This window comes from Pristiophorus japonicus, chromosome 1 (genome assembly GCF_044704955.1).
Source record: "Pristiophorus japonicus isolate sPriJap1 chromosome 1, sPriJap1.hap1, whole genome shotgun sequence".
In the NCBI taxonomy this organism is placed as follows: Eukaryota; Metazoa; Chordata; class Chondrichthyes; family Pristiophoridae; genus Pristiophorus; species Pristiophorus japonicus.
Window position 1 is genome coordinate 505,604,654 of NC_091977.1, and position 27,290 is coordinate 505,631,943.

The window sequence follows — 27,290 nt, forward strand, 5'->3', positions numbered from 1 at the left end:
CGAGGGGCCGAATGGCCGACTCCTGCACTTATTTTCTATGTTTCTATGTTTCTAAATAAAGACTTTTTAATCAGTGTTCTGTCCACCACCTGTGAGTAACCCGATTTTAATAACTGAAAATTACTTAAAACTAAACAGAACCATTTGCTAGTTACATTGGTGTACAGTAGTCATTTTCTTAGCCAATTAAAAAAAGCAATATTTAAAAGCTTTTAAAATGTGCCGATTTGTGCCTTGCCCTTGCACCGAAAGAAACAGAAACAGCTTAATTTCAAGATGAATCAGTTTGGGTGGAGATAAGGAATAATAAGGGGAAAAAGTCACTGGTGGGCGTAGTCTATAGGCCCCTTAATAGTAGCAACTCTGTTGGTTGGAGTATAAATCAAGAAATAATGGAAGCTTGTAAAAAAGAAATGGCAATAATCATGGGCGATTTTAACCTTCATACTGATTGGACAAAGCAAATTAGCCAGGGTAGCCTTGAGGAAGAGTTCACAGAGTGTATCCGGGATAGGTTCCTTGAACAGTACATTGCGGAACCAATCAGGGAGCAGGCTATCTTAGATCTGATGCTGTGTAATGAGACAGGATTAATAAATGAGCTCTTATTAAAGGATCCTCTAGGAATGAGTGACCATAAGATGGTTGAATTTCAAATTCAGTTGAAGGGTGAGAAAGTTAGATCTCAAGCCAGTGTCCAAAGCTTCAATAAAGGAGCCTATAAAGGTATGAAGGCAGAGTTGGCTGAAGTGGATTGGGAAAATAGATTCAAGTATGGGACAGTTGATGAGCAGTGGCAGACATTTAAGGAGATATTTCATAATTCGCAACAAAACTATATCCTAATGACAAGGAGAGACTGTAAGAGAAGGGATAACCATCCGTGGCTAACTAAGGAAATAAGGGATGGTATCAAATTGAAAACAAGTGCATATAATGTGGCCAAGACTAGTGGCACCAGAGGATTGGGAAACTTTTCAAAGCAAACAAAGAACGACTAAAAAAATAATAAAGAGAGGGAAGATAGATGAGAGTAAACTAGCACGGAATATAAAAACAGATAGTGAGAGTTTCTACAGGAACATAAAAAGGAAAAGAGTGGCTAAAGTAAATGTTGGCCCCCTAGAGGATGAGACTGGGGAATTAATAATGGGGAATAGGGAACTGGCAGAGTGGTTAAAGAAATATTTTGTATCGGCCTTCATTAAAAACATCCCAATAGTACATTATCAATAGCTATCGAGAGGGAGGAACTTAATACACTCACTAAAGAAATGGTACTCAGTAAAATAATGGGACTAAAGGCTTCCATCCTAAGGTCTTAAAAGAAGTGGCTGCTGAGATAATGGATCCATTGGTTGTAATCGACCAAAATTCCCTGGATTCTGGGGCGATCCCAGCAGATTGGAAAATCGCAAATGTAACGCCCCTATTTAAAAAAGCAGGCAGACAAAAAGCAGGAAACTATAGACCAGTTTGTCTCATATCTGTCACTGGAAAAATGCTGGAGTCCATCATTAAGGAAGCAATAGCGGGACATTTGGAAAAGCTAAATTCAATCAAGCAGAGCCAGCATGGTTTTATGAAAGGGAAATCATATATTTGACAAATCTGCTGGAGATCTTTGTGGATGTAATGAGCAGGGTGGTTAAGGGGGAACCAGTGGATGTATTGTATTTGGATTTCCAGAAGGCATTCGATAAGGTGCCACATAAAAGGTTACTGCACAAGATAAAAGTTCATGGGGTTGGGTGTAATATATTAGCATGGATAGAGGATTGGCTAAATAACAGAAATCAGAGAGTCGGGATAAATGGGTCATTTTACGCTTGACAAACGGTAACTCATGGGGTGCCGCAGGGATCGGTGCTGGGTCCTCAACTATTTACAATCTATATTAATGACTTGGATGAAGAGACCGAGTGTAATGTAGCCAAATTTGCTGATGATACTAAGATGGGTGGGAAAGCAAATTGTGAGGAGGACACAAAAATTCTGCAAAGGGATATAAACAGGCTAAGTGAGTGGGCAAACATTTGGCAGATGGAATATAACGTGGGATAATGTGAGGTTATCCACTTTGGCAGAAAAAATAGAAAAGCAAATTATAAGTTAAATGGAGAAAAATTGCAAAGTGCTGCAGTACAGAGGGACCTGGGGGTCCTTGTGCATGAAACACAAAAAGTGAGTATATAGGTACAGCAAGTAATCAGGAAGGCAAATGGAATGCTGGCCTTTATTGTAATAGGGATAGAGTATAAAAGCAGAGAAATTCTGCTGCAACTGTACAGGGTATTGGTGAGGCCATACCTGGAGTACTGCATACAGTTTTGTTCTGCATATTTAAGGAAGGATATATTTGCATTGGAGACTGTTCAGAGAAGGTTCACTAGGTTGATTTTGGATATGAGGGGGTTGACTTATGAAGCTAAGTTGAGTAGGTTGGGCCTATATTCATTGGAGTTCAGAAGAATGAGAGGTGATCTTATTGAAACATATAAGATAATGAGGGGGCTCGACAAGTTGGAAGTAGAGAGGATATTTCCATTCATAGGGGAAACTAAAACTAGGGGACATAGTCTCAGAATAAGGGGCCACCCATTTAAAACTGAGATGAGGAGGAATTTCTTCTCTCAGAGGTTTGTAAATCTAAGGAATTCTCTGCCCCAGAGAGCTGTGGAGGTTGGGCCATTGAATATATTTAAGGCGGAGATAGATAGATTTGTGAGCGCTAAGGGAATAAAGGGTTATGGGGAGCGGGCAGGGAAGTGGAGCTGAGTCCATGATCAGATCAGCCATGATCTTATTAAATGGCGGAACAGACTCGAGGGGCCAGGTGGCCTACTCCTGCTCTTATTTCTTATGTTCTTATATTCTTATGTGGTGGTATTACCCTGTTAAAGTGGAAGAAGGAGTTAACTGTGAGGGACATGATGACACCTACTATCAGAGCCGAAGTTAGTGCCCCCTAAATCATAGTACAGTGTGAAGGGTTATGTTGTACAGCTCTTAATTTTAGACACTAAAGATTATGCTGATGCTCACGGCAGAAAAGGAAGATTTGCAGTCTGTTACCTTGCTTAACCTTGTCGGGTCATTGAACTTCTGATGGCACTGGTATGCAGTTCTGGGAGAGAGATTTGGCATTCTACTTACTTGTTGCTCCCCCAGCCTGCTGCTCAAAAGTGCAACACAATTTGGCTTTGCAAAGATTGCACTGTAATTTCGAGCAGTCCCAACGTAGCATTCCTATTTTAATAGAGATTTGTGTTCAAGAACTGTAAATGGATTCTTAAATGAGCTGACTCAGCAAGCTATGGTGGTTTCACCCCTGCAGAACGTCTGTGACTACCAGTCACCAACATGACGTTGGATGTATTTGCAGGCTCCCTTGGCGCAGGAGACAGCACCAGGTAAGCTTTTTGCTCCTGATCTATTCCCGTTAAACAACAACAACTTGGATTTATATAGCGCCTTTAACGTAGTGAAACTTCCCCAGGCATTTCGCAGGAGAATTTTGAGATAAAAAATTTGTCACCAAGGCGCATAAGGAGAAATTAGGACAGGTGACCAAAAGCTTGGGCAAAGAGGTAGGTTTTAAGGCACATAGAAACATAGAAACATATGAAACATAGAAAATAGGTGCAGGAGTAGGCCATTCGGACCTTCTAGCCTGCACCGCCATTCAATGAGTTCATGGCTGAACATGCAACTTCAGTACCCCATTCCTGCTTTCTCGCCATACCCCTTGATCCCCCTAGTAGTAAGGACTTCATCTAACTCCTTCTTGAATATATTTAGTGAATTGGCCTCAACAACTTTCTGTGGTGGAGAATTCCACAGGTTCACCACTCTCTGGGTGAAGAAGTTTCTCCTCATCTCGGTCCTAAATGGCTTACCACTTATCCTTAGACTGTGACCCCTGGTTCTGGACTTCCCCAACATTGGGACCATTCTTCCTGCATCTAACCTGTCTGAACCCATCAGAATTTTAAACGTTTCTATGAGGTCCCCTCTCATTCTTCTGAACTCCAGTGAATACAAGCCCAGTTGATCCAGTCTTTCTTGATAGGTCAGTCCCGCCATCCTGGGAATCAGTCTGGTGAATCTTCGCTGCACTCCCTCAATAGCAAGAATGTCCTTCCTCAAGTTAGGAGACCAAAACTGTACACAATACTCCAGGTGTGGCCTCACCAAGGCCCCGTACAACTGTAGCAACACCTCCCTGCCCCTGTACTCAAATCCCCTCGCTATGAAGGCCAACATGCCATTTGCTTTCTTAACCGCCTGCTGTACCTGCATGCCAACCTTCAATGACTGATGTACCATGACACCCAGGTCTCATTGCACCTTCCCTTTTCCTAATCTGTCACCATTCAGATAATAGTCTGTCTCTCTGTTTTTACCACCAAAGTGGATAACCTCACATTTATCCACATTATACTTCATCTGCCATGCATTTGCCCACTCACCTATCCCATCCAAGTCACTCTGCAGCCTCATAGCATCCTCCTCGCAGCTCACACTGCCACCCAACTTAGTGTCATCCGCAAATTTGGAGATACTACATTTAATCCCCTCGTCTAAATCATTAATGTACAATGTAAACAACTGGGGCCCCAGCACAGAACCTTGCGGTACCCCACTAGTCACTGCCTGCCATTCTGAAAAGTCCCCATTTACTCCTACTCTTTGCTTCCTGTCTGACAACCAGTTCTCAATCCATGTCAGCACACTACCCCCAATCCCATGTGCTTTAACTTTGCACATTAATCCCTTGTCGAAAGCCTTCTGAAAGTCCAAATATACCACATCAACTGGTTCCCCCCACTCTACTGGAAACATCCTCAAAAAATTCCAGAAGATTTGTCAAGCATGATTTCCCTTTCACAAATCCATGCTGACTTGGACCTATCATGTCACCTCTTTCCAAATGCGCTGCTATGACATCCTTAATAATTGATTCCATCATTTTACCCACTACTGATGTCAGGCTGACAGGTCTATAATTCCCTGTTTTCTCTCTCCCTCCTTTTTTAAAAAGTGGGGTTACATTGGCTACCCTCCACTCGATAGGAACTGATCCAGAGTCAATGGAATGTTGGAAAATGACTGTCAATGCATCCGCTATTTCCAAGGCCACCTCCTTAAGTACTCTGGGATGCAGTCCATCAGGCTCTGGGAATTTATCGGCCTTCAATCCCATCAATTTCCCCAACACAATTTCCCGACTAATAAGGATTTCCCTCAGTTCCTCCTCCTTCCTAGACCCTTTGACCCCTTTTATATCCGGAAGGTTGTTTGTGTCCTCCTTAGTGAATACATCTTGAAGGAGGAACGAGAGATAGCGAGGCACAGAGGTTTAGGCATGGAATTCCAGAGCTTAGGCAACAGAAGGCACGGATTATAAGCCATTATAATCAGGGATGCTCAAGAGGGAAGAATTAGAGGAATGCAGACATCTCGGGGGGTTGTGGGGCTGGAAGAGATTGGGAAGGGGCGAGTCCATGGAGGGATTTGAAAACAAGGATGAGAATTTTGAAATTGAGGCATTGCTAAACGGGAGCCGAAGTAGGTCAGCGAGCACAGGGTGATGGGTGAGCGGTGTGAGTTAGGATACGGGCAACCAAGTTTTATGTTTGTGTAGGGTAGAATGTGGGAGGCCAGCCAGGAGTGCGTTGGAATAGTCAAGTCTAGAGGTATCAAAGACATGGATGAGGGCTTCAGCAGTAGATGAGCTGAGGCAAGGGCGGAGACGAGCGATGTTACAGAGGTGGAAATAAGCGGACTTAGTTATGCTGCGGATTTATGGTCGAAAGATCATTTCAGGGTCAAATATGACACAAGGTTCAGTCTGGTTCAGCCTCGGACAGAAGTTGGATAAAGAAGCACAGTTGGGTCCAACATCTCCGTCGCAATCTTTTAATAATTTTGTCCACTGAATGGCCCCAAGTTTCCACACGCGGCGAAAAAGGCGCACCTCAGAGCTGGGCGCCTGTTTTTCGCGCCTAAAACGGCGCTGGAAAAAAAGTGCGGTATTCTCGAGCTCCTTGGAGCTCGATGTCTGCTTGGCGCGGCGCACAGGGGGCAGAGCCTACCACTCGCGTCGATTTTCTAAGTAGGAGGGGGCGGGTACAATTGAAATGAGGCTGCTTGGTGCCGGCAACCCTGCGCGTGCGCGTTGGAGCGTTCGCGCACGCGCAGTCTGAAGTAAACATTGGCACTCGGCCATTTTTAAAAGTGCTGCAGAAAATGTGAAGATTTGTTTCTTGGACCCCTGCAAAGGCTTGTATTTTAATTTTCTTGATATTTCTGTGTGTGAGGGAGTGCTTTTAGCAGCACTGCTGAATAAATCACCTGCTGATCTTATAGCGTAAATGCTCTCACATTTTTTTGTATCTGATTTAATTTTGCACCTAAAAAGTGATCCTGAAGTTTAAGTGTTCTTCAGAGTGTAAGATTTTTCACAATGAAACTGTTTTGTAAGTGGTGTTGACAATGCAGCACCCATTCTGCAAATTTAAATATAAAACTGTCTATGTAGTTGCCTCTCCCTGTCCAAATGGCCTCAGTCCCCCTCACAGCTCGAAGGCTGCTGCTGTATCTTTGGCTGCTGGCCAGCCACTGACACCGCCCCTAAAGCGTGGCCGAATGGCCTCAAGAACCTTAATGAGCTGCGTGTGTCCTGTGTTCATTCTTCGGCTCCCGGCCAGCCACTGACGCCGCTGCAATCCCATGGTCGAATGACCTCAAGTCCGTCCGGGTGCTCCATCTTTGCGGGGAATGAAGGCCTGCCTCAAGCACCGCAGCTCAGCTCGAAGGCTGCTTGCTGCCGCTGCCGTCGAAACACTGACACTACACCGCTGCCTGAAAGGCCTGCCTGAAGCACTTTCACACAGGTAGGAACATGGTTTATTTAATCTTTTCTTTGCTTATAAATTTTTATTCAGGTTGGATTTATTTGTATAATATTTGTATAAGTATAACTAAGGATTGATTGTAGAGTTTAATGACTTCCCTTCCCCCCCCCCTCCCCCCCCCACCTCGTTCCCTACGCCTAATTTGTAACCTGCGCCTGATTTTTTAAAGTGTAGACAAGGTTTTTTCAAGTGTACAAAAATCTTCACTTGCTCCATTCTAAGTTAGTTTGGAGTACGTTTTCACTGTGGAAACTTTCAAATCAGGCGTCAGTGGCCGGACACGCCCCCTTTTGAAAAGAAAATTCTGTTCCAAAGTGAAACTGTTCTGCCTGACTAGAACTGCAGAAAACTAAATGTGGAGAATTCCGATTTCTAAGATACTCCGTTCTACACCAGTTGCTCCTAAAAATCAGGAGCAAATCATGTGGAAACTTGGGGCCAATAAGTGTGGTGGAGGATAAATATGTAACTGTATTATATGACTGTTATTAATTTGCATGTTCACTTTTTGTAGAATAAATTGGCTTGATATTTCAAACTTAAATTATGGTCTGATTTGATTCTCTACCAATTTTCAAGACAGAAGCGAGGCATAAGATAAGTTAAGTAGCGAAAAGCAATTGCCAGATCGGGTTTGCTGCTTGTTTCGTGTGCACGTTACTGAAAACTTACCTAAATCTGAAGGCAAGGACAGATACTTTTGAAGGTATGGGGAGGTAGGACTCACCCACAAGAGTGATCTAAGATATGAGAGTCAGAACAATCCAAGGTAAGAAGGCTGGAAAAGAACCCCAAAGTATAACAAGTACCACAGGCAGATCCATTAAAAATTTATTGATTTGCACTACTCCGTCAAAGGCTGTTGACTTATCTCAGAGCCAACCAAAGCCAAGAAATGACAAGCAAAACTTTGCATGGGGCAACCTACAAATCATATCTTTATGTAAATCTAATCACATTACCGTAATTAGCTTTGAGTAGAGTGGAGTGTAATTAAGAACTGAAGTTTGACTGAAGGACAGACCGGAGATCTCTTCAAACTTCAAACAAGCCTCTTGTCCTTAATTACTCCTTGCTCCTCTCACACAGTTCTGTTCAGATAAACATAGGGACATAGGAATTGCGAGAGGAAAAAAGACCACAGTCCATATGGTTCACCTTCTACCATCCTGGTAGTCACAAAAACAATTGTGCAACTGTAGTAATGTCTGTTTTCTCAAGAACAACAACAACAATTGGATTTATGTAGCACCTTTAACATAGAAAGCACTTCACAGATTTATAGTCAGACAATAGTGTACAGGATCAGGATCCTGCATTAGGACCCGAAGTTCCATAGTGCCCCATTTGGGGGTGGTAACCTCAGCGAGGTGGATCTTCCTGCGGCAGGCACGGAAGTCCCGCCCCAATCATGAAATTGGGGTTACTGTCCCCGAGAGGAAGTGGTGCGCAAAATAATGCACCACACTTCCTGTCTGGGGCGCTAATGGGGCGGGAGCAACGTAAGTGGGGCACAGCGCTATGCACTGGGCTGCGTAGCGCTGCCGCCTAGGAGGGGCCCTCCCCTTCATTAAAGGGGAGGGCCAAGTTTCAGACTCTGTGTGGCCCTATCTGGCCCACCAGGGAGCGGGGTGGTATGCCATCAGCCCAGCACTCAAGCAGAGTGCCGGGCTGCCAGATTGCGGCACATGTCCCGAATTCAAGGTGGCAACGAGCCGGTACAACTAAGTTGACTGGTTCTTTTATTCACGCACACGCCACCTCCCCTTTAACTAGCGCCGACGAGTGGCCGGCAGCCATGTACGCATCGCCCGCACAGCTTCAGGGGATGATACCAAATTTTTGTTCCAGGGCGAAAGCGGGTTGCTGTGCATGGTGCAGCAGAGCGGGTCGCTACCAGATACCGCCACCGCTCCCAAGTAATTTAGCGGGAGTCGTTAGTGATGCTGCTCCCGGGAGAAAAGTCGTTTGCACCCTGATAGCGCCCCCACTAATGGGAGGCGCAAATGACCCAAATTTCTCCCCCTAGGTCTTTTAGATTCCTCTGAAAACATGTCTGCAAAGCATGACTCTCCCTGCTCACTTTTTTGAATCCACCATATATTTTCAGAAATTAAGATCGATGAAGAATATTAAAGGGCTATTTAGCCTTAACTAAACCCATTGTTTAACAGCAAGACCATTTACAGTATGTGTGTACAGCTATTCAACAGGTTGATTCCAGAAACTACAATGTACATTGTTCAGTTTGTTGAAAACTACTGGTAAGACTATCATCTTCATTTTCGGTGGTTTTCTTGGCAGTACAGCTGTTTTTTTGGTGAAAAACCGCCTGGTGAAAATTTCCTCTTTTTTTTAATGAGTTCCGCCAACATTTTGAAAATACCGCTGTGGAGCAAACCGCCCATGTGCAGTTGCGTGCAGCGCCGAGAAAACAGCCACAATCTAAGATTTGCCTCAACGGGGTCCCACCGAGGAAACCGCCCACGAAAAGCTGCCGGAAACAGGGCAGTAGGTGAGTACCCAGCAAAGAAAGGTAAGTTAAAGGTTTCTTATAATTATTTAAAAAATTTTATAATGGCGATTACATTAAAAAGTGTCTTGAGAATGTTTTATAACTTTTTATTTTCTGTTTAACTGAAAAATTATTTTTTTGAGTTTTCCCCCTGCCCAACTGCAGCCTCGGACTAAATTTTAAGTACATAACATCCATTCTGGTAAGAACTGTCCATTTTATCGAGTTTCGCCTTTAACTGCCAAGAAACCTGCTGAGAATCTTAGTGTAAGATCCATTTTCTCGCCGGGCAGTAATTTTTAACAATTGTTTTCATGGAAATTTTCACCAGCGTTATTTGCAGAACCTTAGCAGTCTTTCTGGACGGCAATCGGGCACTGGGGGTCTTTAGGGAAAGTCTAGCCCACTAGCTTCTGCTTTAGATGTGCATAGGCTCTATTGCGTTGTGTAAAGTTTTATTGGTCACTTTTAGTATCTTTTGTGCTCCGCAGGGTCCTTTCTACAAGTGGTATAAAATTGCCCATGGTCCTTCAGTTCATTTGAAGAGACCAAGGTGCCAAATTTTAATTCTCCAAATATTCACTGTTATTTTTGCAATCACGGTTTAAAAAAAATAGAAATAATGTGGTATTTCTAAAAAAAATGTGCAGCTTCACATAGATGACTGTGTAGCACACTTTAATCTTTAGGGTAAATTCAGTGATTCTGCACTCCCAGTGGAAGCAACACACAAACAGAGCTGGGGTTAGAGATAGGGTCCAACATTGTAGCACCAATTCTCTCACTGACACTTCCATCAAGCACAGCTCATTGTTGGGAATGCAGAAATGTTGAATTCATTCGTCTTGAAATTAAATTATGCCTATCTTGAGGATGAAAAATTGTGCTTAAAAATCTTTAATCTCAGTAACTGTGGCTGCGCATTACATGACTACAATCTCCTAATCTTTAAAATCCAGAATGGTTTGATAAAACATGACAATGTTTCTTCAGATCATAGTTAATTGACCAGTTTACTGTTAAGTTTAAATCCCCTTTCAGGCCACTTGACACTCTGCTGTGCAGTTTACTGAAACTAACCCTTTATGGCAACCTCTTGGCATTAGTAGTGACCTGAAACATTGATATTATTAAACACTAGTCCATCTTGCTTAAATATCTATCTAAGTGCAAATGAATGGCAGCAGAATTTTCAAGTAATAATTAAGATGCTGAATACAGAAAACAGACATTATCATTGGCTTTTTCAGTTCCGAGTCTGTGGTATAATTATAATGGTTATATCTGCCTGATTCACGTGTGTAAGTGCTAACCTTTTAAGAGCAAATGTAATAGTTAACCGAGTTTTTCATTTTTTCCACTTAGAAAAGTCTCTTCCAAGTGGCATATCTAAGAAATCTGCTAAGTAGAAAATTCTTGGATGGGTAGCAGTGCATTGCAGGAAAGCAATCCAATCAATGGGTTTCAACAGTGTTCAACAGGCAGTTCAGAGAAGGTTCACTAGGTTGATTCCGGAGATGAGGGGGTTGACTTATGAGGAAAGGTTGAGTAGGTTGGGCCTCTACTCAGTGGAATTCAGAAGAATGAGAGGTGATCTTATTGAAACGTATAAGATTATGAGCGGGCTTGACAAGGTGGCTGCAGAGAGGATGTTTCCACTGATAGGGGAGACTAGAACTAGGGGGCATAATCTTAGAATAAAGGGCCACCCATTTAAAACTGAGATGAGGAGGAATTTCTTCTCTCAGAGGGTTGTAAATCTGTGGAATTCGCTGCCTCAGAGAGCTGTGGAAGCTGGGTCATTGAATAAATTTAAGACAGAGATAGACAGTTTGTTAACCGATAAGGGAATAAGGGGTTATGGGGAGCGGGCAGGGAAGTGGACCTGAGTCCATGATCGGATCAGCCATGATTGTATTAAATGGCGGAGCAGTCTCGAGGTGCCATGTGGTCTACTCTTGCTCCTATTTCTTATGTTCTTATGTAAACCACAAGGATGAGGCTTGAATAATTTGTTAGTGATCTGAATCATAAGACTGAAACACTGTGTTACCTTGCTGTCCATTGATGTCGTTATATTATATGGCTTTTTTCAAAATCAAACTGCAGCTATCCTGTCAGCAGTGCTGTTCATTTGAAACTCAGGGGCTAAATCGGATAGAACCCGAAAATGAACACGGGAATTCTCTTTGAATAAAGAACCTCAGTGACCTCCCTTATGCAACAGTGCACTGCACACTGCTGCTAATATCTCCAGCACCAGCCTGGAAGGAGCCAGATGCATAAAAGTTCACCGCTGTGGTCACCTTCACAGCCACAGGCAATGCGGTCCTAGACATGCTCTGAGGTTGGAGTTGTGGCTGCAGCAGTTGGCAGATTTTGGTGACAGCCTCCTCACTGAAATGCAAACATCTCAAACCTTGGTTGTCGCTGAAGTTCAGGTAGGAGAATTTTGATCCGAGGTGGATATGGCCTCCTGCTGAGAGCCCTTCTTCCCACCTCACCACCCCCCACTCCCCGTCCTCCTAGCAGCTTGTCCTGCTCTGCCTGGTCTCTGCTTATTCTCTCAGTCATGCTTGATTCCAAGAGCAAAACCCCAATAGTGCATCCATGTTTGGGAGCAACTGGTATGTGCAGAAGCTTTGAAGTCAGCAAAAAATACTGCAGTACCGGCCACACCACTCCCTGTACACTTTTGAAACTTTAGATAACTGTGGAAAACAATAAAAACTTATAGTATTGTAGCAACAGTCAGAAGAAATCATCCAGCAACTAACCTGTAAGTAGTTGATGATCCCTTTAAACAGAGCTGGTGGCGGGTCCTTCATGTTGCTTAACACGTGTTCAGCTGTGCAAAGTTAAGAGACGGCGTCGGCTGGAACGTGGTGCTCATAAATAGCTACACTGATGTCAAATTAGCATTGCACGCTGATGGACATCATGATCTGCCTGTTCTGCATACTTCTGGCAAACATTAAGTGCGTGGTAACCCTTTTACCAAGATGGCGTCTAGCGCGCTTCACATCCTGTGGATACCAATTTGGAACCCTAAGGACACTCTTAGCACCCAAAAATAGGTGGTACTGAGCCAATTTCGCCCCCCTCATATTCTTGATCAGCATCTTGCATTTATATAGTGCATTTAAAGACGCAAATGTCCCAAGCCACTTAATAGGAATATTATTAAGAAAAAATCTTGACACCAAGTCACAGATGGAGATATTAGGACAGATGACCAAAAGCTTGGTCAAAGATGTAGGGTTTTAGGAGCATCTTAAAGTAGGAAATAGAGGCAGAGAAACTGAGAGGTTTAGGAAGGGAATCCAAGAACTTGGGGCCAAGACAGCTGAAAACATGGCCGCCAATTGTGCAATGATTAAAATCGGTGATTGCAAGCTGCCAGAATTGGAGGAGCGTAGAGACCTCAAAGGCTTATAGGGCTGGAGGAGGTTACAGAGATAAGGACAGGAGAGGCCATGGAGGGATTTGAAAACAAGGATGAGATTTTTTTTTAAATAGAGGCGTTGTCGGACCGGGAGCCAGTGCAAGTCAGCAAGCACAGAGGCGATGGGTGACGGGACTTGGTGCGAGTTAAGTAAAAGTTATGGATGAGCACTAGTTTGTGTAGGATGGAAGATGGGAGGTCGGCCAGGAGAGCATTGGAATAGTCAAGTCTAGAGGTAACAAAGGCATGAATGTAGCGCAAAACCAAATATCAGATTCATATATGTACGTCAATGAGCCAAGAGCAACTCAAAGGAGGTGTAAAGAATTACAGTTTTGTGCAGTTCCCTGCTCAAAAGGTAAAATTGAATGCTGTGAGATTCGCAGCTTGTGAGGCTCTTCATCACACAGCAGCACAACTCTCTCAGTTCAGGATCTCATTCAAACCCTTGATTAGATCATTATCTTATAATTTATCAGGAGCTATGCTGTGCCCTCTGCATTATAAGGTGTAACTTATGTAACTCCCAAGCTCACAGATAATGCCCAAAAGTAACCCCATTTTAGATTGAGACTGAAAATATATTTCTGCCTATAGTAATTGGAAATATGTTACCATTTCTTTTTGCAAGGATTCTGGTGTAATGACACCTAAATCAACGGTACTCATTCTATTCTGCTTGCGTACATTAAACATTCTGTTAATGTTCACTGTGTCTGTCTGTGTCTGATCTTCCATTCTGTTTCAAGTATAACATCTAGAAGGTCTCCATGAAAATCACTTTGAAAGCCATGCTCAAATGCTCATGTCAAAAAATGGACAGAAACAAAATTCCACAACCCAAAACTTCACATAAATTCTGGATAAACAACACAAATAGTACTCTGTATTTATGCTGCTCTCAGCTCAAATATCACCAGTGTTATATTTATCTCAAAAAGTAACAAAGCCATAATTGTGCCAGCACAGGCACGATGGGCGAAATGGCCTCGTCCATTGTACTGTATCATTCTATGATTCTAATGGATAGGAACTGAAAACAACTTTGGCATGTATTTGCAATCCAGTCATATCAGAAGAGCAGGACTGAGATTCAACACTCTCATTGAAACAACGAATTATATTTATATAGCGCCTTTAATGTAATAATATGCCATGAGATGGATTAAATTGGAAATAGAAATATAACTTGTTAAATGTAATAATTTATGAATATAAATTGTACTGATATTAGGGTTAGTCAGTTTGGCAGCGCAACATGAGCAGAGCTTTTTGTGCCCGTGGTCCTTACTGCATTGTCACAGTATTGGATGAGCAGAAATTTCCTTCAATTAAATAATATGAAGACCAAAGCCATTATCTTCAGCCCCTGCCACAAACTCCAATCCTTTCGCCTGCCTGCTCAGAGGCTGAACCAGACAGCCTCGGTGTCCCATCAGACCCTGACCGATCCTCTTCATCACCAAGCTTGTCTAATTCCACCACCGTATTTTCACCCATCTCCATCCCTGCCTCAGCCCATCTGCTGCTTTAATTACCTCCAGACTCGCCTATCTCAATGCACTCCTGGCCCCCCATCTTCCACACTCAGTAAACTTCAGATCATCAAAAACTCTGTTGCCTGTATCCTAACTCAAACCAAGTACCAATCGCCCATCACCAATGTTCCCTTTAATTTTGTGGGGGGTGCATGACCTTTTAAGGGGCTGCGCAGGCCCAATCAAAATACTGCACATGTGCGTTTATTTCCATGTAAAAGCCGGTGAGCCAGCTGCACGGGAGCTCTAGAGCACTGTGCGACTGCTCAGCTTAAAGGAGACATTGCCCTTAATCCCTGTGCTCGCTGACCTACATTAGCTCTCGGTCCAGCAATGCCTCAAATTTAAAATGATCATCCTTGTATTCAAATTGCTCCATGGCCTCTCCCTTCCCTATTTTTGTTTCCTTCAGAGCTATAATCCTCCGAGAACGCTGCAATTCTCATCTTGTGTGCATTCCCAATTTCCTTCGTTTCACTATTGGCAGCTGTGCCTTCAGTTATCTAAGCCCAAAACTCTGGAATTCCTCCCTAAACCTCCTCCTCTCTGTCTCGTGTTTTAAGATGCTCCTTAAAACCTACCTCTTTGACCAAGCTTTTGGATACCTCCTTATGTGGCTCGTTATTAAATTATTTCTGTTAACAGTGCTGTGAAGCACCTTGATAGATTTTGGAATGTTAAATGTGCGTCTATAAATCCAAGATGTTGTGTTTATACCTTGCACCATCCTTGCTTGGCTATGGAGAACTTTCTTTTTAAAATCAAAAGAAAATAGCAGTATCATTTTTGAATGTATTAGCAAACCATAGCTTCCTATGGCAATTTGCTACAGACTGTTAGCAGTGCAAAATATTTCTCCAAATTCAATACTCTGGTTAATGGACTAAAGGATTAGTAATATGGTAATTGAAAGGAATGGAGGAATGTTTCAAAGTAGAAGGGTTGGCTGACATGGACTGCCTTGAGATTTCAGTATTCATGCACAATCCTCATGTCACAATGAACTTCCACAGAAAAGAATAAGCGAGACAGAACTGTGTCAGCTATAAACAATATGGATAGCATAATGACCGGCCAGGAGAATATAATCAGCTGTTATAATTCAGAATTGGCAATATTGTTGAAAGCTACCAAGGCTACTTAATACAAGCGAGATTACAAAGGCTCAACAGTTGGTTGTCAGGTGAGCATAGAATCTCAAGGACTTTTATTTCCTAGAATAATTTGCAGTTCATCTGTGATAATTAAATTCACTTTAACGTGTAAATAATTATGTTGCTTTTCAATGATGTTTAAACCTACAGCTTTTCAATTTTGCAGCAGGTGTCAAATAACAAGTTCCAACAATAATATTTTTAGCACACTCATTTTAACATCCCACATTTTTTTTAAAGCAACAGTGAATAATACTTAAATTCAACAAATTAGAAAGGTAATTTGTTACAAACATTTGCCTCTGACCTTTAGCTCAGTAACGGGTTAGATAGGGCAGTGATTATGTTACTGGACTAGTAATCCAGAGGCCGAACTGATAACCAAGGGAACGCAAATTCAAATCCCACCACGACAATTTGAGAATTTGAATTTGGTTTAAAAAAATATATAACAAAAAGCTGGTATATTAGTAAATATGACCATGAAGCTGTCACATTCTCATAAAAACCCAACTGATTCACTAATGTCCGTCAGGGAAGGAAATCTGCTGTCTTTCCCCGGTCTGGCCTATATGTGACTCCAGTCCCACACTAACGTGGATGACTCTGCCCTCTGAAGTATCATAGCAATTCACTCAGTTGTATCCAGGACAACTCAGTTTGGGCAAAAAATATCGGTCTTGCCAGCCATGCCCACATCCCAAATTTTAAAAAAACGAATTAACAAAAGAATGAATTGTCAGGAGGCCTGATAGACCTGGCTGCACTACAAAAGCATTATGGGCCCTTGTGGCACAAACCAATGTTTGAACTAAAGAAGACCGATGTTCGATTCATGGCAATCCTACATTGAACAGTTGGCTGGGAGGTGCATGATAACTGAATGGGTTGACTCAACTTTTGACTCTCCTGCTCCTTTTTCCAAACTCATGGTTCAGAAATTGGTAGAGAAGAAGCCACCTTCTACTGCGCCATGAAAGTGCATCAGTGCAATATTATGATGCAGCACCAGATCACTCTCACATAAAACTTTTGTTTAAGAGAAGGCTCGATAATAGTAAGTAGTAAAAGACCATTTTAACTCCCTTGACCAGGCTGAAATGGGTCAGTAGCAGAGTTAAAATCGAGGTGGTCGACTCACTGGCCTGTTTCTGCCCTGCTGGAACTCAAGCCCAGGCCTCCGCCTGAATCAAGTGGCAGCCTCGTTAATTTATACAAATCAGAGTTCTCTAATGTACTGCAGACCCCAATACAATTTAGAGGGCCAAATGGAGAGAACATGCATCATGCACGCTCCGCTCAGTAAAACCTGATGGGCAAGAGAAAGTGACCCCAGAAGGGCAAGTCTAAAATTATTTGTGGGGCTGTAAGGAGCAGAAATGCTCCTCTGGGTTCCACAAGAATAATGCGTGCCACCGCTGCCCCAGGCATCCACCCTCCATGCCACCCTCCCAAGCATGATCATTCCCCCGCCCCCCGAGACCTAATTGTTTGTTGACCGGATCAGTGTCTGGGCCACCTGATACTCTGCTGACTCTTTAAAATTATGAACTGGTCCGATGGAGCAGACGTAGAGATGTTTCCACCTGTGGGGAAAGTCCAAAATTAGGGGCCATAAATAGAAGATTGTAACTAATAAATCCAATAAGGAATTCAGGAGAAGCTTCTTTACCCAGAGAGTGATTAGAACGTGGAACTTGCTACCCCATGGAATAATTGAGGCGAACATAGATGGATTTAAGGGCAAGCTGGATAAGCACACAAGGGAGAAAGGAATGGAAGGATATGGTGATAGGCTTAGATGAAGCAGGGAGGGAGGAGGCTTGTGTGGAGGATAAACAATGGCATAGACCATGGATCGAATGGAAAGCTTCGATGCTGTAAATACTTTGTAATTCTATTCCATGAGCCTGAGACTAGCATACAATCTACAGCAACCAAAAATACAGAATCCTACAGCTGGGATGCCCAAATTGTGAAAATCCACTTGATTAACATAAACGTAATACTATATAAAACCTCAGCAAGAGCACAGAGTGCGCAGTTTTGGGCTCCACATTATAGAAAGTATGTTGAGGCAAGGCACATTAAAGCACAGTTTCAATAAGCTGCCTGGTATGAGGGAATACAAATATGAAGAAAGACTCAAAATAATGAGGCACTCGCCTGACATCGCCTCCCAACAGGTCACTCGAAGGCATTCAGGAGTTGGAACCCTGGCCAATTCTCCCCACCCTTTAGCCCAGTGGTGTTCTAAACTATCACTATCAATTCAACTGAGAGCAGAGCAAATAGCTCTGCACTGGGACAAGACTCCAACTATTTATTTGATTCATCTATTTGGAGTAGCAGCTGCAGCACCACTCTCTGGGGTGCAATGGTGTTAAGAGGGTGAGAGCAGAATCAGCAGCCCGTTTTACATCTCTCCTGGTTTTTATGTCCATTGAAGTCAGAAAATATAATTAATAATTAACTGTGGAAATTAAAAAGTAAGCATTGATGGTCACACAACAAGTGCAGCTCTGAGAGCACCTGCTGAATCTTTGCTTGTTTCTATCATTCAGATAAGCCCTTCATGCAGAGACAATTCAATAAACATCCCAACGAAATTGTAAAATCATTACCAGCATAATTAAAAAAAGCAGAAATCAAATAAAACTTTACAACCGAGATGTAATATTAAACAAGTGTCACCAATGGGGTGCAGTTTATGCCTTTTACAATTGGCTCTGCCAATTTTAAGTCAGTTTCAGAAATTCAATATCAAAGTGTCTGCTAATCACTGCATTGTTGGTGGGGACAGGAGAACTATGAATTTAACACAGTAAATACAAAGAACATTGGAACTACAGAAGCCACAGTTAATAACAGGTTTTGGCAAGAGTACATCAATGCATAGACCATATAACTGAACCAGACCAGAGCTAGATATTATCTTTGAGGCCTCAAAACGCTTAAAGATGGAAAATAAAATCGGATTCCTCTTGTTTTTTTAAATTCAGAATGAGTTGGTTTATTCGCAAAGGTTTAACAATCACACTACACATTACCAGTTCAACTATTTTAGTTGTGCACTTTAAAGAAATGCCACCTGCAAGGGAGTTCACACTCCAAAATAATTTATTTTCCAGTGCCCTTTTTTTTGGGTGGGGGGCGGGGGACGGTTTTAGGGCACTAAAAACAGAAATTATACACGTTCCTCCTGGCTAAAAGGGAGGGGGGTCATTAAAACTGGCAAATTAAACAAATTAAACTTTAAACTTAAATGATCAAATTAAAATTTGGTTGGATTTCTCTTGTTTTATTGAATTTAAAATGTGGCTGCATCTTTGATTGAGATGCTGCTGCATCCCATTAGAAAGTAATGGTGATTGCCAAGTTTAGTAGGGTGATTTGAGTGATTTCAGGAGGTGAGGTCAACAGGTCGGAGATATGATCAGCAAAAGGAGGAGGGATGGACTCATTACATTGTTAACAAAGCTGTTGGAAGTGGAAGAGACATTTTATTGGTTTGATACATGATATATAGCCGATGGTAAAGATTAAGTGATACTTTGTTGTAGTAGGCACCTTATATGCTATATGCTACTGTTCTCCCAGGCCGCCTGCATTTTCTGCTGCCTGCAGGAGTCCATGTTTCATGTTTTTATGGTGCATGAGGTTGCAGCCCCTCTTCCATTATTTGAAGGGGCTGCTCCTCGATTTCTGGCTGCACTTCAGTCCCACGCACCTGATCTTTGGGCACCCGGTGCGGGGGTTGGGGGGGCGGGGCGGTGTGGGCAGGTCAGAGGGCCTCCTCGTAGGACTGCTCCCGGGCTTGACCAAGTTGGCCATTAACAGGTCCAGGCAGTGGGCGGTCGAGGGGATCGTTCGGCCCGACTGACTGCCTCTCTTCTGCGGCTACGTTCGCGCCCGAGTGTCCTTGGAGACAGAGCACGCGGTGTCTACTGGTACGCTCGAGGCTTCCGCAACCAATGGGCATGGGAGGGACTGGAGTGCATCATTACAATAGGGAACAACATTTTTATGTGATTTGTTAAGGTTCCCTTTAAGGGTTTTTTTTGTTAATTTGTGGGTTCTGGTGATTGTGTCCCCTTTAGCAAGGTCAATTGTATATATTTTTTTAAGAGTTGTATGCTACTGTCCCTCATCTATTTATACTGGAGGCAGTTTCATAAGTCAGCGGGTAGGGTAAGAATGGTAATGACTGCCTCTTGTTGCTCCTAACATCTCTTCTTCCTTCACAACAGTTTACCTCTTAAATAGCGTTGCAGCTGTTTAGGACCAGCTGACGTCATCTAGAATAAAATGCAGTTTGCTGATTTCTCTTGTGAACAGTGCATTTGGATTTTGGGTCAGTACAGAACTGTACCTTTCAGGGTCAAATAACACACTAACAGCTCATACATGAAGAATGACCACTACAGTGAGGTACCACAGGGCTGCTGGCACCTCATCGAACCAAACCTCAACATGTCGTGTCTTCAGCAGAAGAAAAGAGAAAAATTAGAAAGAATAAAATAAATGTGAGGAAAAATAATCAGGAAAAAATTGCTCAAGTATAATGTGTACAGTGGTCAAGAAAGCAGTGGCCTTTCTGCTTCATTATATGCATTGGATTTGAGTGTGAATTAAATATTTACTGATAGGACTTCAGAGTTCATTAAACCAGACACGTTAGCGTAATCTAGATGTAATCTAGTCTTTCATTTTTCGCAATGTATTAGGCAAGGCAAAGTCAGTTAAGGTTCAAGTCATTCTCCTGAACGTGATAGACTTGTCACTTTGATCTCAACTTTATGGCTTTATCTCCCTATATTCACACTTTCAGAGAATAATGGCCCAGAATCTGCGGTCGGAGGATTCCCGTGGGCGGATGCCTCTGACCTGAAAGATTTCAACAAATCTAGCTGGTGGTCCAGGAGGTTTGGAGGCTTCTGGTCCTGGGTCTCTACACGAAGGTCTCCCAAGGACTTAGGCGCTTCGTACATATCCCTGGGATCACATGGGCCGGCCCAACCAATCCAAGTAGGGGTATTCCCATTCATATTTATGGTGATCACCATAAGTATGAATGGGAATAACCTCGAAGAACACACAAACACTTAAAATACTTTTTTAAAAAATCACATATTTAAAATTAATCAAAATGGAATTTAATTAGTTTAAAACAAAAATTCAATTTGTTTAAAAAGAAATTTACAGGCCTGACATATGCTTTTATCAGTCATACGAATTTCAAGGGCATTCACTGGGCAGAAGTTGGGCAAATAATCCAACTCTCCACCCACAGAGGCCCTTTACTTCCGGATGCGTGAGATCTATCAAGAGGGGTCTTGACAGATCGTAAGTTCCGGATTTAGGCACATGTGCTTTGCATACACCTCGTACTCGCCCGTAGGGGTCACAAATTCAGGGTCTATGTATTTGAATCCCTCGGGTAGATAAAGCCATCAACTGAGTCAAACTGCTGAACTCAGGCCACTTCACCCATTAACAGAAAAGATGACAGAGGCTGCATTGAGCGAGCAATAGAGGTTGATGAGCCTTGACATGAGTCCCATGGCATCTGTGCTTCTTCATCCAAATATTATGTATAAGTAATGGAATCCACAACTGATGTTGATAATATTGACTGGTAAACCATCAGTACACATGCCAAATGAGCAACCACTTCAGTGAAAACTCACGATGCACATTTAGGACTCAAAATTTCCATCAAGGTTAATTCTCTTTGCTTTGAGAATGACTTGCAGTCATATAAAATAACACCCATCAAGATGCAATACGACAAAAGAGAAGAATTGTTCATTAACAAAAAGCACCAGTTGGAGTGAGCAAAGTGTCCCGATGGACTTGTGAACAAATGCACTACCCTACCATATGGTACTGAGCCATCCAGACCAGAAGTGACTCAAGTTCGATTGCTGATCTGTGCTGACGGCACGGATCTCACTAGGAAGCAGCTCGGGCTGGATCTGGCCACAACATTCGAGGCTTGCAAAGGGAAGAAATCAGCTCACGTTCCCACTGGAAAATGCATATATCTCCACTAATTGAAGATTGGATTGAGTTTGGCTTTGTTGCCCCTCCTGATGAATTGCCACCTGACTGTCTAGACTCACACGGGAAGAATGGCTACTTGGATGAGATACCAGAGGAGTGCGGGAACAGTCCCAACACATCAATCAGTGCCTGAAGACAAGGAGGGCAGCAAATGACAAGAAACAAAGGAAAATCTGGCTGAATAAAACAAAATGAATGTATTTAATAAAACTGTCAATAAAATCTCGCCGACACTGAATCAAAACGACTCTTTTTGCAATATGAGTGAACTTCCTACTTAAACTTCCAACTGGACATAATGCAGTGTTCTTTGAGGCCATTTTTAGTTCATAGACTGAATTTTACATTTTTTTTTAAACTTACGTGTCTGTTTCATCCCATGCGATGCACGACTGGTTTGTAGTGCCCTGTTAAAGAAAATGCACACTTTTTAAAAATACAAATGATTCTATCCAATAAATCTCACACATGCCTAAAATCCTACTAATCCTTTGTGAGTTACTAATTCAGTCCCTTCTCAATGCAGACTATATGTATCATCAGGGTAAATTTTGCGAGGTGGAAATGCTTTGCTTGACAGGAATACAAATGGGAGAATTGGAGGCAGAGGTCAGTCAGCATGATGAGATATTCCCATCATTCACATTAATCACCAAGAAATGAGGAGCTCCCAGATCAGGTGCATTGACCTCAGTGGATCTCCTGCCAACAAAGACGCTCTCAAAACGCTGAAGGATCTGAAAGACAGAGGGATGAAAAGATGCCATTCCCTGAAAGTGTGACTGTAAGGGGATAAAGCCATAAACTATTTCCAGACGTGGTTTTTGAGCAGTTTGATACAATTGAGTGGCTTGCTTGGCCATTTCAGAGGCCAGTTAAGAGTTAACCATGTTCGTGTGAGACTGGAGTCACGTGCAAGCCAGACCAGGTAAGGATAGCAGGTTTCCATTCCGTGAAGGACATTGGTGAACCAGTTGAATTTTTACGACAACCTGAAAGCTTCATGGTCACTTGTATTGATACCTGCTTTTTATTCCACATTTATTTTTAGTCATTTTTTTAAAAACAGAATTAAAATTCACAAACTAAAATGTTGGGATCTCAGGCTCCGGAACTACTAGTTCAATAACATAAGTACTACACTACCGTACCCGCTTGCCTTTACAGAAACACTCGCTACATGTTTTAATGTCAATAACAATACGACCCTGAGCTCCCGGGGCTAAAGAAACAGAACAAAATAGTAACAAGGCACTGAAAAATGGAAATTAAAAAATGAGTCAACAAGCTCTTTAAGAGCTCTTCATACATGATGTTAGCATTAAATACTCACTCTAGAATTCACGAGATCACAAGCTAAACTAATGGGGGCATCGCATTGAGATAGTTACATGATTTAGAGTACAGTTAATATTTAAACAAAGTCTCGCATATTAAACGGATGTCCAGAAGGTTTCACTGTGCTGTAATAATCTAGTTAAAGGGATCACTATGTGACTTCTCAGTTCTCACATGCACATTCCACCCCAGTGAGATAGGGTGCAGGAAACAACACTGCACACGAATTAATGAAATGCATTGCGTTTTACTGCACTGGCTATTGCTGTTTCCAGAGTTTCCTTGGCAAGACCGAAATAACTTGTAACTATTTCTCCATAGAATACACGGTCGATACCTACTCAAGCTCTTCATAACCAAGGGCTGTTTTTCAAGAATTATTTCACTGACAAAATAATTTTCATATCGGCACAGCTTTCCAATTGTGAATAAAATGTGCAGGTAGGGAACAGTTCCAAATAAAACTAATTCAAAGTGTTGTGGATAAAACCATACTGTTTCACTGTAGATCATTTGAATACATTAACTTACATTATATAGATGAGAAAATTCAATTTCCAAAGGGCTGGATAAAGATTTTGGAGAAGGCTTCACAATAACAGAGATTATCTTGGAATTCAGCACTGTGGCATTTCTGAAATTGAATCAAAAGACAAGCAACATGTTAATGATTTAAAATATATGCAGTACTAATTGTTTTATGTCACTGGGTCTTGCTACTATGACTGTGTTATTGCCAGCCTGTGTCAGTTGCTGACAAATTAATTAGGTTAGTGTTGCTGGTTACCCATCATGAGCAGGGCAGAGAATCTTACTGTAACATTGTGGCTTTGACGACTGTGTGCGACAATATAGATAGGTTATTTTCTTAATATATAGCTGAGTCAGCTCTTCCTCAGTGGGTAGCATGCTCACCTCTGTGTCAGAAGGTTATGTATTCAAGTCCCACTCCATGGACTTGAGCACAAAAAAAATATAAGCTAACACTCCAGTGCAGTACTGAGCAAGTGTTGCACTGTTGGAGGTGCCATCTTTCAGACATTCAAACAAGGCCCCGTCTGCTCTTTCAGGTGGACGTAAAAGATCGCATGGCACTATTTCGAAGAAGATCAGGGGAGTTATCTCCCATGTCCTGACCAATATTTATCCCTCAATCAACATAACAAAAACAGATTATCTGGTCATTATCACATTGCTGTTTGTAGGAACTTGATGTGCGCAAATTGATGTGCGCAAATTAAGACTCAACCAGTCACAGTAGGACAACTGGTTGACGGAGCTGCTAATGCTGAACAGCAACCCAGCCATGTTATTTTCAATCACTAAGCTGAGCAGATAGAGTTAAAATTTGAATAGAACGATTTCACTACTACTGTCCGAGCTGGGATTAATCCCACCTCTATAATAAAGATAGATATACATATGAGTTACAAAACAGAAGCAGCCTGTGTTGGCGTTTACCCACTCTGTTCCAATCGCTTAAAATACTTTTCCTTCTGTCGTGTATGTATGCTTGGGTTTACTAGCCACCAGGTGGCGCCACTGTCGGAGGTCACTGGGCTGTGCGCACGTGTGTGCGGCCTAGGTATAAAAGGCCAGCCATCTTGTAATGTAATCACTTTGAGCCCTAATAAAGTAGAGCCAGGTTTGTACCTGTTCAGAGTTTACAGTATTCAGTCTATTGAGTTATTGCATACACAACATTTAGCGATGAGGTAACAAGAATCTTTGCATGCAAAAATGAGCACAATTGGAATTCTGGAGTGATTAGTGGAGGGAGAAGATTGGGCAGACTTTGTAGCCCGCTTGAATCAGTACTTCGTGGCCAACAAAATGGAGAAAGAGGCAGACACAGTTTGGCGCTGGGCGGTCCTCCTCACGGTTTGTGGTACGAAAATCTATGGACTCAAAGAATTTCCTCTCACTCTTAAGTCCAACAGACAAGGACTATGAAACATTGTGTGCTCTGGTACGTGACCATCTCAAACCAGATGAAGGCATCATCATCTCAAGATATCGAAGTCCGTCCCCAGAACCGTCGTGTTCCAAGAAACTGGTCACCAGTCGTGATTCTGCTGAACATCTGAACAACCTGGAAGAGTTTCTACATCGTCTGGACAAAGTGGGACTCAGACTGAAACGCTCAAAGTGCATCTTCATGGCACCTGAAGTCGAATTCCTGGGCAGTAAAATTGCTGCTAACGGTATCAGGCCGATGGACTCGAAAACCAAAGCTATCAAAAATGCACCCAAGCCTCAAAATATGACAGAGCTGCTTTCCTTCCTCGGTCTACTCAACTACTTCGGTAATTTCTTACCTAGATTGAGCACCTTATTAGAGCCACTGCACATGCTGTTAAGAAAAGGCGACAACTGGGTTTGAGGTGCATCTCAAAATAGAGCTTTTGAGAAAGTTACTAATCTGCTTTGCTGCTGGTACATTATGATTCGTGTAAGCGTCTAGTATTGGCCTGTGATGCTTCATCATATGGAGTGCTCCAACAAGCTAATGATTCGGGCAAATTACAACCTGTTGCATATGCTTCAAAAAGTTTGTCAAAGGCAGAAAGAAGCTACAGCATGGTAGAGAAAGAAGCACTAGCCTGTGTGTATGGGGTTAAAAAGATGCATCAGTACCTGTTTGGTCTTCGGTTTGAACTGGAAACAGATCACAAGCCACTCATTTCACTGTTTTCGGAAAACAAAGATATCAAAACCAATGCATCAACCCATATCCAGAGGTGCGCGCTGACAATATCACTCATCATATTATGTCACTCATCATAGACATGGCACTGACAATTGTGCCAATGCATTGAGCCGTCTGCCGCTGCTCACACTGGAGGTGGAAATGCCATAACCGGCAGACCTACTGTTAGTCATGGATGCTTTTGAAAGTGAAGGAACCCTAGTTATGGCCCAACAAGTTAAGACCTGGATCAGCCAGGACCCGATATTATTGGTTGTGAAATGTTGTATCCTTAGTGGTGATTGGTCTGCCATACCCAAGCAAATGTGTGAGGAGACCAAACCTTACATCCGTTGCAAAGACGAACTATCCATTCAGTCATTGTATACTGTGGGGTAATTGTGTTGTTATGTCTAAGAAAGACAGAGAGAAATTTGTGCATGATCTACATTGCACGCATCCTGGTATTGTCATGATGAAAGCTTTTGCCAGGTCTCATGTATGGTGGCTTGGAATTGACTCTGATCTGGAATCATGTGTGCATCAGTGCAACACTTGCATGCAGCTTAGTAATGCACCAGTGGAATCGCCACTGAGTCTGTGGTCATGGCATTCTAAACCATGGTCCAGGATCCACATTGACTTTGCAGGTCCCTTCCTGGGAAAGATGTTCTTTGTTGTGGTGGATGCTTATTCCAAGTGGCTAGAGTGTACAATCATGTCATCCAGCATATCCACAGCTACCAGTGAGAGCCTTCATGTCATGTTTGCTATGCATGGTCTGCCTGACATCATCGTAAGCGACAATGGATCTTGCTTCACCAGGATGGAGTTTCAAGAGTTCTTGAAACTCAATGGTATCAAACATGTGAGGTCAGCACCATTCAAACCCGTATCCAATGGACATGCAGTGCAGTCCAAACCATCAAGCAGAGTATGAAACGTGTAACTCAAGGTTCACTGCAAACTCGCTTGTCATGCATATTGCTTAGTTACAGGACAAGACCCCATACGCTTACCGGAGTCTCCCCTGCTGAACTATTGATGGAGAGGTCTCAAGACCAGGCTCTCTCTTGTCCACCCTGATTTGAATAATCATGTCGAATACAGACATCAAAGTCAGCAAGGGTATCATGATCGCGCTACTGTGTCACGCGATATTTCTATCAATGATCCTGTGTATGTACTGAATTATGGTCAAGGTCCCAAATGGATCGCCGGCACTGTTATGGCCAAGGAAAGTAAAAGAGTGTTTATCGTTAAGCTCAAGAATGGGCAGACATGCAAGAAACATGTCGATCAGATAAAGCTGCGGCACACGGATGAACCGGAACAGTCTGAGGAGGACACAGTGACCAACCAACCTACCCTCAGTCATCAGAGGACGCCACTGTCATCAATGAATCTGGACTTTCAATCACTGACATGGTCAATGAATCTGGACTTTCAATCCCTGATGTGGTCATTGCCACTCCCATCAGATCGGCTACCCAGCCCCCAGTCATAACAGATTCAGAATGCTTGCCCAAGGCTGGAGTTGAACTGAGACATTCAACTCAGGAGCAGAAAGCCTCGGACCATCACAATTTGTAAAAAGACTGTTACTAATATCTTAAAGGGGGATA

General features: G+C 42.6%; 1 protein-coding gene across 1 annotated transcript in view; it reads right to left on the bottom strand.

Annotated features, from left to right (window-relative positions):
* The window catches only part of adgrb1a (adhesion G protein-coupled receptor B1a), a 691,398-nt gene that overhangs the window by 281,905 nt on the left and 382,203 nt on the right, over positions 1-27,290 (bottom strand). Inside the window, exons 16-17 of the mRNA XM_070888471.1 lie at positions 23,508-23,610; positions 22,002-22,045 (exon numbers count right to left, since the gene is read on the bottom strand). Coding sequence (XP_070744572.1) covers positions 22,002-22,045; positions 23,508-23,610 — 147 coding nt within the window. The remainder of the gene's footprint in view (positions 1-22,001; positions 22,046-23,507; positions 23,611-27,290) is intronic.